This window comes from Chelonoidis abingdonii, chromosome 4, assembly GCF_003597395.2.
Source record: "Chelonoidis abingdonii isolate Lonesome George chromosome 4, CheloAbing_2.0, whole genome shotgun sequence".
NCBI classification, from domain to species: Eukaryota; Metazoa; Chordata; order Testudines; family Testudinidae; genus Chelonoidis; species Chelonoidis abingdonii.
In genome coordinates this window covers 15311557-15326723 of record NC_133772.1, presented here as the reverse complement: position 1 = coordinate 15326723, position 15167 = coordinate 15311557, and the positions used below count along the sequence as shown (strand labels likewise).

General features: G+C 49.3%; 1 protein-coding gene across 1 annotated transcript in view; it reads right to left on the bottom strand.

Annotated features, from left to right (window-relative positions):
• Window positions 1–2412: 2412 nt before the first annotated feature.
• KLHDC8A (kelch domain containing 8A) overlaps window positions 2413–15167 on the bottom strand; it is a 39287-nt gene continuing 26532 nt past the window's right edge. The window contains exons 5-8 of the mRNA XM_032792496.2: window positions 12429–12593; window positions 6798–7013; window positions 5748–5849; window positions 2413–4248 (exon numbers count right to left, since the gene is read on the bottom strand). Of these exons, the coding sequence (XP_032648387.1) occupies window positions 4055–4248; window positions 5748–5849; window positions 6798–7013; window positions 12429–12593 (677 nt within the window). The 3' untranslated portion in view covers window positions 2413–4054. The remainder of the gene's footprint in view (window positions 4249–5747; window positions 5850–6797; window positions 7014–12428; window positions 12594–15167) is intronic.

Sequence of the window (15167 nt, the reverse complement as noted above, 5' to 3'; positions counted from 1 at the left end):
TGGCAGCGACCACAGCAGCCAGATCTTCATCTGCCCCGGTTGCCGCCGGCATTTAGGCGGAGGGAGCTGGGGCAGGGGAGAGCAGGGAGGGCCACCTGCAGCAAGTAAGGGGGGGAGGGCGGCACGCAGGGGAACTCCCCGCCCCAGCTCACCCCTGCCCCGCCTCCTCCCCAAGCACGCCCTGGCTGTTTCACTTCTCCCGCCTCCCAGGCTTGCGGTGCCTAAGCTGATTGGCACTGCAAGCCTGGGAGGTGGGAGAAGGGAAGAAGCAATGGCGTGCTCGGAGTGTTCGTGCTCGTGCACGGAGCAGGGGTGAGCTGGGGCGGGGGGCATGCCTCAGGGTGGAGCGTGGGGGGCTGGGAGCTGCCACAAGAGGGGGGGCCTCAGGGCGGGGGGGAGTAGTTGCCATGGGGGGTGGCGCCTCAGGGCGGGGGTGCAAGGTGGAAGTTTTGCCTAGGCACGAAACATCCTTGCACCGGCCCTGCCCTCCCACTTTACACAGGTGTGAACAACTGCAAGGTGGCAGCCGCTGGATTTTACACCCTTTCTCCCTTCCTTGTCTCATTAAGTGCCCTCTAGTGTTCCCAGCAATGTCCTGCATCCCCTCACTCTGCTCCAAGCTGCTAGCATCCGAAACAGCCTGGCAGCTGGTGTGCTGGGCTGCTGAGCAAGTGAAAAGTATATTTTGTGCAACAGTTTAAAAAGGATTTTTTTTCCAGTTTGAAGTTTTCTGTGATTTTTTATTTTTTTTAACAAAAATGTGTAAATGAGATTTTTAAAGTTGTTCAAAAATTACAATGTTGTAACAACAAAGATTTCCCCGCTGTCACTGGACCACACATTGGGAACTTTACAGCAACTGCAAGGATAGAATTTAGGTGCTCATGGCTTAGAGCTCAAGTCCCTGCCATTTGGGAATTCCCATTATCTCCTAGCAGTATAGGGCCTATGACACACAGCTGAGCAGTTCTGACTCTATCCAGAACAGGACAGTGATGCACAGACCCACAGTACATGACTGTATCCAGTAGGGAACAGTCCTGCACTGGGCTGAGACAGGGCTGGACAAGACATGCTCTTGGAGCTCTTTTTGATCCCTGGGTTATAGCAGGGCCTTTGTGTAGTTACAAAGGGGAGGGCAGAGCTCCTGTATCTCACGCAGCATCTGCTATGAGAAGATGGGCGGCTGATCAGCAATGGCTCAGTGCTGCGCTGGCTCTGTCCCTGCTCCCTGTAGTGTTGTGGGAACATAATCTGGTTACGACCCTGCTGCCAGACCTCTGCCCTCAGAGAAGGGGAACAGCCCAGCAGGGGAACAAGCAGCTCACACAGGGCAGGAGGCTAAGCAGCAAAGCACTGTGAACAGGCCGGCTGCCCAAGAGACAGCTAAGCCAGGTGGTCCTGAGCTGGGCGCACTGGGCTTGGCATGCCAGGAGCTCTGCAAGCACCTGTGTCTCCGCTCCTCTGGCTGATTGCAGCTACCTTTATGGATTGTTTCAAAGTGCTAAAAACTACCTCAGGGCCCCATTTTCCTGGGCTTTCTTGGCCCTACGGTGGCACCAGTACCCCAACCACCCCACCCTCCCGTGGCAACAACGGCCCATCCATCCCCAGCCCTGTGATGAACAGGCCGGTTCTAGGCACCAGCATTCCAAACATGTGCTTAGGGTGGCCCTTTTCAAGAGGCGGCACTCCGGCTCCTTTGGGGGAGGCCCTTTTCAAGGGGCGGCAGGTGGCACTCCAACCTGGCCTTTCATCCCAGGATCCCAAAGTAGCTACAAGTCCAAGCAGCAGAAGGCCAGGGCAGTAGCAGCAAGGCTGAAACACCCTTCCATACACATGGCTATAACCACCCAGCCGAGAACACGGTGCTCAACTTCCCCTATTGCAGGCAGGCCCAGTGATTGCTCTGTGCTGGTACAAGTCACATTTAAACATGACCTAGCTTGAGCCGCATGGATAGGGATTTCCTTCTGAGAACCGTGCAGGCCAGCCACCGGGAGAAGCACAAGGACGGTTTTAGAAGATGGTGACAGCACAGGAGAAAATGAACCCCCCGTCTCTGTTCTGATCAGGGAAGTGTTCCCTGCTAGCAGCCAGCTTATCCCATGGCTCTGCCCAATGCAGTGTGGCCAGGGGATTAGCATGGGTAGCTATGTCAGCCTGCCAAGGGAGAACCTGGCTTTGTTCTCATTGACAGAGCCTGTCACCGGAGCACTTGCCCCGTCACAAATAAACATTGACAACTGCTGGGCTCTTTCAAAGGCAGGGAGCACGGAAGGGTCTTAAGTGGTTTACACTCGTGTTTGGCTCTGGCTAAGCTGCCAGGCAGCTTCCTCCACACACCCCCAGCCCTGCAACTACACCCTGACTTGTTCTCCACAGGATGCGAGGGGATGTTCACTGGTAAATCCCAGTTTCCTCCAAGGCGAATGACTTTATTAAGGAACGTAGACAATAAGCCCGCGAGGCTGGTGGCTGCAGCAGCATTAAGGCTGCCCTAGTTGCAGGGCCTTCGATGTGAGTCTGCACTCTTGCTACTAGCAACAATAAGAATTTCCCAGACTGGCTCCCTCTCCCTTTAGTACATGCTGCCCCAGCTTTGCAGCTCCCCAGTTTGATCCCTTCGTAACAGGGAGGAACCTACAGAATCTCTCACTGCAGAGAGCCTTTGCTCAGCGAATACAAGTTTTAATTGTGCTGCTGCTATGAGCAAGAATCGCAACCCATCCATCAAAGAGCATTTGGCCACAAACCACAGATACAAATTAAAACAAAACCAAGGAAGAGGAATTGACCGCTGTGGCATTCTGGCTTCGCTGTGGGATGCGTGTACGTAGAGGTGGGTCCAAAGCCATCCCTTAATCTCTCGGGGTGTTGGAAATCCAAAGTTAGCTCGGGTTCCAGGTTTTGCAAATGGTCCTTTATCTGTGAAGTGAGACAAAGTGAAATCCTGGATCTGAGCACCCCGGAGCATCATGGGCATTAAAATCTCGACCTGGAACCGGATCTGAATGCTGCAGCTCAGCCCCATCTCTGTGTCAGAACAAGTGAAGGCAGGTCTGCCTGTTCTATGCTAAATGCAGAGTCATTCATTTGCTTCAAACAGTCCTCAGACTAGCCCTGCATGCATTCATCTGTCAGAGCATGCCCAGGAATGCTGGCAACGCTTGGCTTCAGCTCCGGGCACAAGCAATGGGCAAATTCTACAAATTAATGGGCAAGGAAGTTGCTGTCAATCCAGACATTGGACTGGCTTCTTTCTGGCTGATGGCGCTCACCATCCATTCTAGCTTATATGATTAGGAAGTTCGCCTGTAGCTCGCCAAGGGATTCTGCACAGGGAGGGATGTCTTGCACCCTGGATGTTTGGCAAGCATAATGTCACATTAGAACAGGAAGGCTGGTTCCACCCAAACAATGAAGTCAATGGGGTTTCTTTAACCAGCGTGTCTGGCTACACAGGGTTTTCATGTGAGCGCTGCAGCTCTGAGTTATGGTTAGAGAAGCACAGTAGAGTATGAGGACGTAGACCTGGCATACCCTGATCTATAGGGCCCTTTCCTAACGGCAGGGGACATGATGTTCTGGCTCCATGGGGCGCTCTTCTCAGCCAAGCTCCTTCTTGGACCTTTGGAGGTGGTCAGAGTGGATTCCCCCAACCAAAGTGCTCCTCCTAGGCTGGACAATCTCCCACACTGCGGTACAAGGCTGGTGCATTCTTCAGCAATTCGGGGCTGGCATAGGACAGAGGGGTCCTGGATGGGGTGGAGATGAAGGGGTGATGCCCCTGGGTACCGAGGCTGACTAATAGACAATCAGGAGCCCCTGCTGGCCAACAGCTTCAGAGCAGTGTTGGCTTCAGAGGTGTGTGCACAAGGGTGGGGCACTGCCTACCTTCCCCAGGACATTCTGTGAAGGCAGGTAGAGGTGCAACAGGAGAGAGCAGGGTGCAAACTACGAGAGGCTGATCCTGACAGCATCACTGCCACTGCCGCTTTCCCAGGACCTCAGAGCTGGACCTGCCAGGGGGTGGGAACTGGAAAGGGGCTGGCTAGGAGTCAGAGACGCACAGTGCCTCCACTGCATCACTCAAGCCCTGGTTCACTCCGCCAACAGCCAGCAGGCAGTTCTTCACCACGATGCTGGAGCAGGTGCAGCGGGGGGTTGGCATGGGCGGGAGGCTCTCCCACTTGTTCTTCCCTGGGTGGAAGGCTTCAGTTGACTCCAGGACTGTTGGCTGGTTCCCTGAAAGAGCCAAAGTGGGGTGGCGGGGGCAGGGGGAGAGGGAGAGGAGGAAGAGCAAAAGTGTTGGGGAGACAGGATAAATATATAAAAATAATGGGGGGATGGGAGAATCAGATTTGAGCAGAAAAGAAATCACCACTTTGGGGCAGTGATCCAAAAGAAGAAATGGCCTCATTTGGTCCTGCTTTGAGTAGGGGGTTGGACTAGATGACCTCCTGAGGTCCCTTCCAACCCTGATATTCTATGATTCTCTCTCTTTCCCCCCTTCTCTCATGAGGATACTTGGAATGTCTTCTCTGCTACATAGAACAAAGACTTCTCCGAGTGGTCATTGGGAACCCAAGGTGATACTTGCCAGCTCCTGCTCATGCTCCTGCTTCCAGTCTTGCTCATTCTGTTCTTTGTGTTAATCATGTAAATAAAAATAACACCTAGCTCTTATGTAGCACTTTTCAGCTGTGTATCTCAAAGCATAACTTTACAAAGGAGACCAGTATCCTTAGCCCCACTGGGGGAAACTGAGGTACAGGAAGGGAGGCAACAAGAACTTGCACTGAATAATTTCTTTCTTTTCAAGTATTGCAGGACACAGAAACCAGGGCCTGCTGCAAGCTGCAGCTTATAGCGACTAGTCTGTCCCCTGCTGTCCAAAATGGTTGATGACCTCTAGTCTCCAGCTGCACCCAGTGGCACCCTTACCCTATAATAGCAGCTGTGCCACACTGGCTCCTCAGGACCCACGATGCCCTTCCAGCCCTGGTCTGGCCCGGGGTAGAGTTGACACTCTGTATTCTTGTTAAGGCTGCAGTTGGCAGCTAGAAGGCGCCATGCAGTGAACCCCCTGCACCCAGGAAGAAACAACTGCCATGAAGGATGGCTCCCAAACACCCAGCAGCAACAATATGAACTTGTGCGGCATCTCATGAAGTCTTGCACAGGCATCTCCGAGTGGGAGTGGAAGCTCGCAGGTAACGCGCTACCCAGAACTCGGGGAAGGGATGGAAAAGAGATTTGTACCTCACAAGCATCACGAGACAGAAGATTGCAGCCTCGATCTTCATAAGTGACTAGTGATTTTGGATGGCTCCATTTTTGGGTGCTCAACTTAAGATACCCCAAAGAGGCTTCATTTTCAGAAGGCAGGTTCTGAACAGAAAAATCAGGCCCCTTCCAGGGTCCCGTGCTGGGCAGCCAAAAATGAAGCCACTCAAAATCAATAGGGACCTGTGAAAGTCTTGCCCAAAATTCAGGTGAGATTTCCCAAAGTGCCTGAATGACACAAAAGACTAATGGAGAGATTTTCATAGCTTCGCGTGGCAGTTAGACACCTAACTCCCATTGAAAGTCAACCTGCCTTTGAAAATCTCCCTAAGGCTCACTGAAAGTTAATGGAATTTGGGCTCTGAAGTGGTTAAGTTACTTTTGAAAATGGGGCTTAGGCTCCTAAGTCACTTCAGTGCTTTTGGAAAGGTTACCCTTCACCTCCAGTTGTTCCTCACCTAGCCCCCCGGCCACGATGACTCTTCCTTTCAAGTAACCAGCGACAAAGTCCGCTCGCCTTTTCTTTAGGAAGGAGGACCGATCCATCTTCATCCAGCCACCTGAGGAGAGAAAGGACAGACAGACAAACCGTGCTAAACTCAGCGGTTCATCACACTCCTGGTGAAACTCAGTGGTTTGTCGGGGAGTTTTGCTCAGAACCTTTGGTTCTGTTTGAACCCCAGACGCAAACAGAGTCAAAAGTCACTGGGAGGGATATTAACTTCACATGGGGTGAAGTTAGAGATGGACCTGAGCCAAAATCCCAGCCAGGCATTGGGTATTTGAAATCTGAGCTCAGAAGAGGATACCGATTTTGCAATAGGCAGAACTGAACCCTGGCTCCAAACTGTGGGCTGCTGGAAAATCTGGATTCAGATTTTACAGCCTGGGCCCATCTGCAGAAAATTAGCATGAACATCCCCTCCTTCGCCAAGCAAAACTCCTGCATTTCACACTAGCCCAGACACACCAGCAAGCCAGGGGAAACTAAAGCCCTGCTTGGTGTTCCTTACTGAAGGGAGAACAGCTGAGAATCAATGTGCTCCATGCAGATCTTACCTGTGTACAAACACGTGTAGCACAACTAAACCAAACCCCGCTGGCCTGTCTACCTCCATAAAGCCTGTTTGCCTGGCATTGCCCTGACTTGTATAAGCCTATGTCACAGCTGGCCAGGGTCTCTCAGAGCAGCGTCCAGGAGAGAGTTTGGTATTAGAGTCAGCTGCCTGGACAGTGAGTTTGCCACCCGCAGGCTGCATGACTAGTTTGCTTTTTTACTGTTGATGGCATTCCTTCTGCAGAACTGGGTGCAAGCGAGCCGCAGTCAATCCTGCAGGAGACAGCGTGCCTCAACCCTCAACAAAGCTGAGGGGAGCTGCAGATCCCTCTCAGCCCACCTATGTATCGCTCTAGCTGTGTGTCTTTAGATCCTGGCTGACTTAAAAGATATTGCCCTTCATATCACACACACTCCTCACCTGCAAGCACGGAACCTGACGGGCACCCACCTTGCTCAATGTCAAACACATCCACAGTCTTCATGAATTTGGGCTGCCGGTACAGCCTGCCCTGCCGCAGCCCCCCAAGACTGAAGAGGTTGTTCTCCGTGGGCACGAAGCTGGAGAAGGCCCTTTTGCTGGGGATGCTGGGGAACTTGGTCCACGACCTGGTCTCTGTGTCGAAGACCTCGAAGGCATTGATGGCGTATTTGGACTGCCTCCCACCTGGGACAGAAGCATCCCAGGGCAGGGTCAGTTTGTCAGTTAGCTGCCTCCAGGCTCTGAGAGAAGCACAGGCTAACTGAGAGTAACTTACCTGGTAGCTGAAATGAGTGAGGTGGGTTTCAGACAATACAGAACCATACGACGGAACTTAGGTAACCACCTTATTATTATTTCCCTTATCCTCCCTCCTCTGCTTTCATCTGCCACACTCATAGACTCATAGACTTTAAGGTCAGAAGGGACCATTATGATCATCTAGTCTGACCTCCTGCACAACGCAGGCCACAGAATCTCACCCACCCACTTCTGTAACAACCCCCTAACCTATGTCTGAGTTATTGAAGTCCTCAAATCTGATTTAAAGACCTCAAGGTGCAGAGAATCCTCCAGCAAGTGACCCGTGCCCTAGGCTGCAGAGGAAGAAAACCTCCAGGGCCTCGCCATCTGCCTGGAGGAAATTCCTTCCCGACCCCAAAATATGGCGATCATTAAATCCTGAGCACGTGGCAAGCTCACCAGCCAGCACCCAGGAAGAATTCTCTGTAGTAACTCAGATGCCCAATCCATAACATCCCATCATAGACCATTGGCATATTACCTGCTACTAACAAAGATCAATTAATAGCCAAATTAGGCTATCCCATCATACCATCCATCCATAACTTATCAAGCTTAGTCTTGAAGCCAGATATGTCTTTTGCCCCACTGCTCCCCTTGGAAGGCTGTTCCAGAACTTCACTCCTCTAATGGTTAGAATCTCATTTAATTTCAAGTTTAAACTCCTAACATCCAGTTATATCCATTTTCTTGTGTCCACATTGGTACTAAGCTTAAATAATTCCTTCTCCCTCTCTGATATTTATCCCTCTGATATTATAAAGAGCAATCATCTCTCCTCAGCCTTCTTTTTGGTTAGGTTAAACAAGCCAAGCTCTTCAGTCTCCTTTCATAAGACAGGTTTTCTATTCTTCGGAACATCTAGTAGCCTGTCTCTGTACCTGTTCCAGTTTGAATTCATCCTTCTTACATGGGAACCAGAACTGTACACGATATTCCAGATGAGGTCTCACCAGTGCCTGTGTAACGTACTAACACCTCTTACTTTACTGGAAATACCTCGCCGCATGCATCCAGACCACATTAACTGTTTTAACGGCCGTATCACATTGGCGGTTCATGTATCCTGTGCATCAACCAATTCAGTTCTCGCCTCCTTTGACCTACAACTGAGGTGTCCCTATATTTATGCAACGCAAATTTCTGTTATTAATCCCTAAATGCATGAACCTTGCACTGTATAGAGGTAGCCGTGGTTAAGTCTGGATTGTAAAAGCGCATAAAGAAACCTGTGGCACTTTATAGACTAACAGGTTTGTGAGAGAGCTTTCGGGTGAAAAACCCACTTCGTCAGGTTGGCATGTAGTGGAAATTTCAAGGGGCAGGTGGTATATATATGCAAGCAGCTAGAGATAACGGGTTAGTTCAATCAGGAGATGAGCCCTTGTGTGTTCCTAGCAGACTGAGATGTGAAAAACCAAGGGAGGGGAAAAACTGGTTTTGTAGTTGGCAGCATTCACAGTGACCTTGCACGTTTAACTATTAATTTCATCCGTACTATACTCCAGTTTACAAGGTACCCAGATTTCCTCTATGATCTATTCCAGTTTCTCTCGTGTTTAGCAATACTCCAGCTTTGTCTTCGCAAATTTAATTAGCACATTCCCTTTTGTGGCAAGGTCAAGTAATAAAGATTATAGACTGGTCCCAAAACCGATCCTGAGGAACTCCACTACGTAACCCGCCTCCCGAGCCTGATCAGTTTACCTTTCAGGATGACCCGTTGTAGTCTCCCCTTTAACCAGTTCCTTATCCACCTTTCAATTTTCATATTGATCCCCATCTTTTCCAATTTAACTAATAATTCCCCATGTGGAACCATATCAAATGCCTTACTGAAATCAAGGTAAATTAGATCCACTTCGTTTCCTTCGCTGGATGCATCTTAGTCTTAAATTAGATTGCAAGCAAGGCTAATCAGAAACTTTCCATCCAAACGCTTTTTCAATGGAAAATTGGGTTTTCAACTAAATGAAAAATATCAGGAAAAATATCAGCTTTCTGTGGAAAATTTCGATTTTTTTCCATCGAAAAACCAAACACCCAAAACATTTGTAATCTGAAATGTTGCTGCAGTGCCTCATGGGAGTTGTAGTTCAGGTGCCTCATGCTCCCATTCTCCTCTATAGGCTAAGCTCCCTGGTTGGAGTACATCTCCTATGATGCACCACAGCCAGGGACACCTCTAACAGAAGGGAAACTGTGGTGCATCATGGGAGATGTGATCTTACCGTAGAGGCCAGCGTATAGAGTGGAAAAGGAAAGAAATCCCATTTTCTGACCATTTTCTTTAACTGGAAGCTCTTTGGGGGCAGGGACTGTCTCTTCCTAGGTGTGTGTACAGCACCTAGCACAATGGACCCCTGATCCTAAGAGGGACCTTTGGTTGCTACAGCAATATCAATTAATAATAATGGTAATAAGCCAAGTTACCAATGGAGTTGACCATCTATCCAAAGCCACTGTCCCAGCAGTTGGCAGGGGTTGACTGGGCCATAGAGATTAAACTCTCCTTTTGCCCCTGGGGCGATCTCTTCTGGTCAGGGATGAAGCACAGGACAGTGAATGGAGGAAGCTTCTCCATGCCAGCTGTGTAGCTAAACAAAGGCCATCAGCCTCCAGAGCTGTCAGTACAGCACATTTCACCAGCACTTATTCTCACTAGGCAACCTTTAAAAATCGATAAATAAACAAATCACTCAGTTCCCTGAACAAGCTTAAAAATGTGATTTGATGTGTGTGGCACTCCTTGCCGCACAGCCATCATGGAGCCCAGCTGCTCTAGGACGACAGCACGTGGAAATGTCACTGCCACAAAGCCGGGGGGTGCAGGGGAAGGTCAGCCCTAGGAGGAAAGAGTCAATGACAGGAAGTGGGAAGACATCTGAGGCTTTCAGGAGGGAAACGGTGGGATAGGGATGTACAAAAGCCAGTGGCTGGGATTTTCAGAACAGCCTAATAGTGATTATTAATTATTTGCATTGTGGGAGCACCTAAGAACCCCAGGCATGGAAAAGGATCCTGCTGTGCTAGATGCGGTACAAACACAGACCAGAGAAATGGTCCCTCCCCCAAGGAGCTTACAATCCAAGTATAAGACAAGAGACAACAGGTGAATACCAACAGAGATGGGGGAGCACTAGGAAACAATGGCACAATACTCGTAGCTATCAACAGTGTTCTCAAGCACACCAGCTGCCTAACTGGGTTGGGTACCAACTTCCATTCAAAATCATCATAATGGTTAATACTGTGGTGCTCGTTGCTGCTGGAAACAGAACACCAGACTACAGGGAACACAGGGGTGATCTGTGTCCCTCCTTCTTGACAGACTCTGAATTTAGCATTCCTTTGTAGGAGCGAGAACCCAAACGCCACAGCACTGAGCTAGTGCAAAAGAACCTGAAAATTAAACGGACTATGAACAATCTACATGGGAGTTGGGAGGTGTGATTCCCAGCTGTGTAGGTTTGTTCAAGCTGGCATGCTAAAAATAGCGGTGTCGCCAGGGTAGCACAGGTGGTAGTTTGGGCTAGGCACCTGAACATGTACCCACTCGGACGCCCGGGTACATACTTGGGCAGTAGCTCCAACCGCCGTCCATGCTACTCTGGCTATACTGGCGCAGGCATGTCTACGCAAGCTGGGAATCACACCTCCCAGTTCAAATGTAAATGCAACCTAAGGAGAGTGAAGTGCAAAAAAGGAAACAAACAGTAGGAATGTCTAACTGATGGTGGTTCAGCACTGCCAGCTGCAACCCCTCTGAAATCATGAGTCGGGCCATCAAAAATCCTGAGAATATGACAAAGATTGAGATTTTTTTTTTTAAATAATAAATGTTGTGGTCTTTTTATTTGCCTCCTTAGTCTTTAGGATTTATGTTTACAAGCTCTTCTCTGCAATCATGTGTTCTGGAAAGGCAGTTTGTTTTTGGTTTGTTTTTTTTAAACAAAAATAAAAGCTCAGAGACTCAAATAATCACATGACTCTAGGAGCTGGGGCTTTAAGAAAAAACATCAAATATCCCAAGACTTATAATAAAATTACTAGAGTTGAGAACACTGGTTCATGCTTTAAATTCTCTCCTTTATAACAGTCTAGAAGTGCTATTAGTAACACTGTAAAGACTTTTTAAAAAAAGAAATATTAAAATATTCATTTGAATTCAACAGCCTGAACCTGAAACTAAATAGAACTAGACTTTTCCCAGCTTCTATTTCATGCAATGAAAACATGTCCTTTTTATGCACCATGCACTTCATGTTCTGCACTTAGAGCAACACTGGATAGCTAGCACTGAAAGGTATTTAAAGATGTGCCAGTGTAATCAAGACTAGTTCACAGCAAGATGGGTACTGTCAGCTCAGGAACTTTTGCAATTCAGATTGGGTTCAGCACCGGCGACACCCATAACATGGCCAAGACTCAAAATGACAGACCAGAATGGCCTAGGCAGCTAGTACTTAATGGCAAAAGATGCCATATTATTCTTTTTATAAATCAGATGCAAATGAATACATCTATTTCCCATTCAGGTGCTCGGCATGTCTTTGAAGACTGGAAATGTGCGCTAGCGGCAGAGCCTTGCACACTGTGTGTTCATTAGAAGTGGGTAAACTTCAAATGCATTAAAGGTTCTTTTCTGTAGCAGCCTTAAGAGAGGCAACATTGTCTAGGGATTTGAGTGTAGTCAGGGCTCCTTGGTTTTGATCAAAGCTTTGCTACTGACTCGCTGTGTGACCTTAAGCAAGTAGTGCTGTACCTCTGCCTCAGTTTCCCCATCTATAAGAGGGAGATAATGATACTTACTCCCCACAAAGGGACAATGACATCCTGACATCAGTGGGGTTTTGTCAGCTCTTTATGTCTGTACAGTGCTTTGAAGATGTAAACTGTCTCTGTATAGATACAGAGCATTTTTATGGTTACTAAAAGCTAAGTGCTTGTGCAGGTGTCTCTCATCTGCAACTTGAATGGGCAACTTATCTCGTTCATAACAGACCCAACCCCGAACCTGCTGGTGCCAATGGCCAAATTCCCACTGACTTCAGCAGATGCAAGAGCAGGCCTGGTATTTCTAATGGTGGCTAAACCCATGGGATGCCTTAAAATCACCACTTGGGGGGTGGATGGAAGCAGCTTTCAGAACCTCCTATGAGGTTTTAGGTCAGTTTGGGTCTGTTCTAGGAATTCTCTCACCCTCAGCATTCACCGGAGCACACGGATTGGAGGAGCTATTGTCCAGCAGATCCCTACAGAAGAACAAGGAAGGAGGCAGCCAAGGCCCATCCTTACCAAGCACGTAGATCGTGGTGCCCCGCAGGAAGGAGGTGGCGGCGTACCTGGGTGTAGGCATGGTTGCGAGCGACACCCAGATGTCCTTGAGCATGTCGTAGTGCTGCATGTAGTTGTGAGGTCGCAGGTCCAGTCCCATCCCGCCAGCTGCGTAGACTCTGTAGTCTGCAGAGGGCAGAGAAGCAGAGGTTACAAGGGCTCAGGAATGCATCCAGATCATAATTATTTCCTGGGACAATGAAAAAGACACTTGTCCTAAAGGCAATCTCCAGGGTGCAAAAATGCATGCATTGCGTGCGAAGATGCAGGTGCGTGTTTGTGCATGCTTGGGCACGTTGCACTGGCCTCTACTGGATGGAATCAGAACTGCTGAACTCTATGTCATAGCCCTTGTACTGCTAATAGGTAATGGAGATTCTTTTGAGCGCCAGCTCAGTGCCCTATCCACTACCCCACAGTGCCGCCCTTCCTTCTGTGTAAACAGCACTCTCTAGAACCTCAGAGCCATTGATCTGTTCTGAGATAGATTTACATCCCTACAAGTGGGAGGACATATTTGCCCGGAGCACTGCTAACTTTGGGCCTAAAGTGAGCACTGTCACTTGACACGAAGGATATTTGGGATCCACTCTCTCAGTTTTCATGCGGTGCCCACTGTGCCATGTAAATCTTTGCAATAACTCAGACCAGTAAGTATTCTACTGCCAGGCCCATTCCAGTGCACCATGGCACTTGTCCTGGGCAGGGAAAGGGTTAACAAACCAGAAGCAGTTGCCAAAGAGGCTCACTTCCCTTTTGTAACAATGGAATGAATACGAATCCACCTTCTTTATTCCCCTCCCAGTGCACCTAGACAGATATTTAAGCACTACAGCAAATAAAGCACCTTTGTGCTCTGAACTGGAAAAGCAGCTTCACCCAAGGGGTGGGGTTTGTTTGATTGTCTCACCCAATCTGCTTTTGCCATCCTGTCTGGTTTATTCTGAGCCACCAAACAGTGACTGTAGACAGGGGCATCGGCGTTTCACGGAGCCAATCCTGTATCGATCAGCCTCGATCCCAGCAACTCCCAAGTCTGAATCTCAGAGTCTTTGGTGATGTTTACACTGCAGCTGGGAGTGAGCCCCCCAGCCCAGGCGGACTCCTGCTAGTGGGGCTCGAGCTAGCCTGTGAAAAATAACCACGTGGGCGTTCTGCTCGGGCTGGAGCTTGGGCTCTCTAGGTGGTCAGGTAGGCTTAAGACCCTGAGCTTGCACCAGAGCCAGAACATCCACATTACTATTTTTGGCACGCTAGCACCAGTCTACCTGCCTAGGCTGGGAAGCTCGCTGCCAGCTGCAGTGTGGACGGACCCTACAGGCCCAATAAAGCACATGGTAAGGGGGAGAACTGGTGGCACAGCGGAAGCATGTTTAAGAAGCCAGTCAGGGAGAAAGTGTTGCTCTCAGCTACCCCATCTCCATATTGAAGAGCTGCATTACTGTACCAGCCCTGGCATTAATGTAGGAGGGCGTATGCCTGTGCCCACCAGATACCGATAAGCTCTTGAAAGAGACCTGCAAATAAATGATGGGGGAATAGGGAAATAATGCCAGAGGGTCGTGGGGGGAGGGAAAAGCCTGGTAACACAGGGGCTCTCTGCTTTTGCTATAGAAATGCAGGACTGGGAGGGATCTCGAGAGATCATCTAGTTCAGCCCTCTGCACAGAAACAGAATTAAGCATGCCTAGACCTCCCTTCTGTGAAGGGAAATGGGGCTCATGACAGTAAGGACTAAGATCCCTGGCTGGCGCCAGATACACACCTGAGCGGTCACACAGCCCTGCCGCTGCCCTATGTCCTGACTTGCAGCACTCTCTGCTATTCCAGCCTTGGGGTTCCCATGTGGAGCTCAGCCAAAGCCCCTCCTGCTACTCAGCCTGGGTGTTCCCTGTACCCAGCTGATGCCCCACTGCCCTGGCCTGCATCACAGGGGTTAAGGTGGGGGGATTGTTTCCCTTTGGAGCTGTTTAGCCCCTGAGGGGGCAGGGTGCAAAAGGTGCTGTAGAGGAGCAGGCTGTGTTGTTTCACTCTGGCTGGGATGCAAGTACCTGGCTATTGCTCCCTGGAAGAGAAGATGAGGTCATAGAAACAGATGGTGCACTCAAATTACTGAAGAGTCAACACAGCAGTCTCCAGCCCATACTTAGAAAGGGTGTCTAAACTGCCTCAAAGCAGGCGAAGGATGTTTAGTCCTGTGACCCAAACCATGGTGTCAGAGCCAGGACACATATAAGGCACCGAACCAATTTGTTCATAGCTGATTCCCCATCACCCACATCTGTCTCTGGGTAACAACAAATCCAGTCCTCACCAATGGAATCCTTTATATACAAACACGGGGGGGAGGGGCAGGATTTCTCTTACACAAACCTTCCAGGCTTTATTTCCAGAAACGAAACCCAAGAACCCAATGGCAGCAACCTGGCCCACAAGAGCATCCCTATAATAATCCCCTAGCGTATGCAGAGCAGAGCACTACTGAGTACCCCTACAATAATAAACCAGTATAGGCAGCCCTCAGCAATCCCAAGCAACCCTATAACAACACACCAGCATAGGTGCCCTCCCCCCGAGCACTTCTGAACAACCTTATGCTAACAAACCAGTCTGCTCAAAGAAGACAAAATATTGTAGGAAGGATTTACGTTCCAGGCTTTTCTGGCCAAACTGATCTGTGGCGTATCTTTGTTTAAAAAG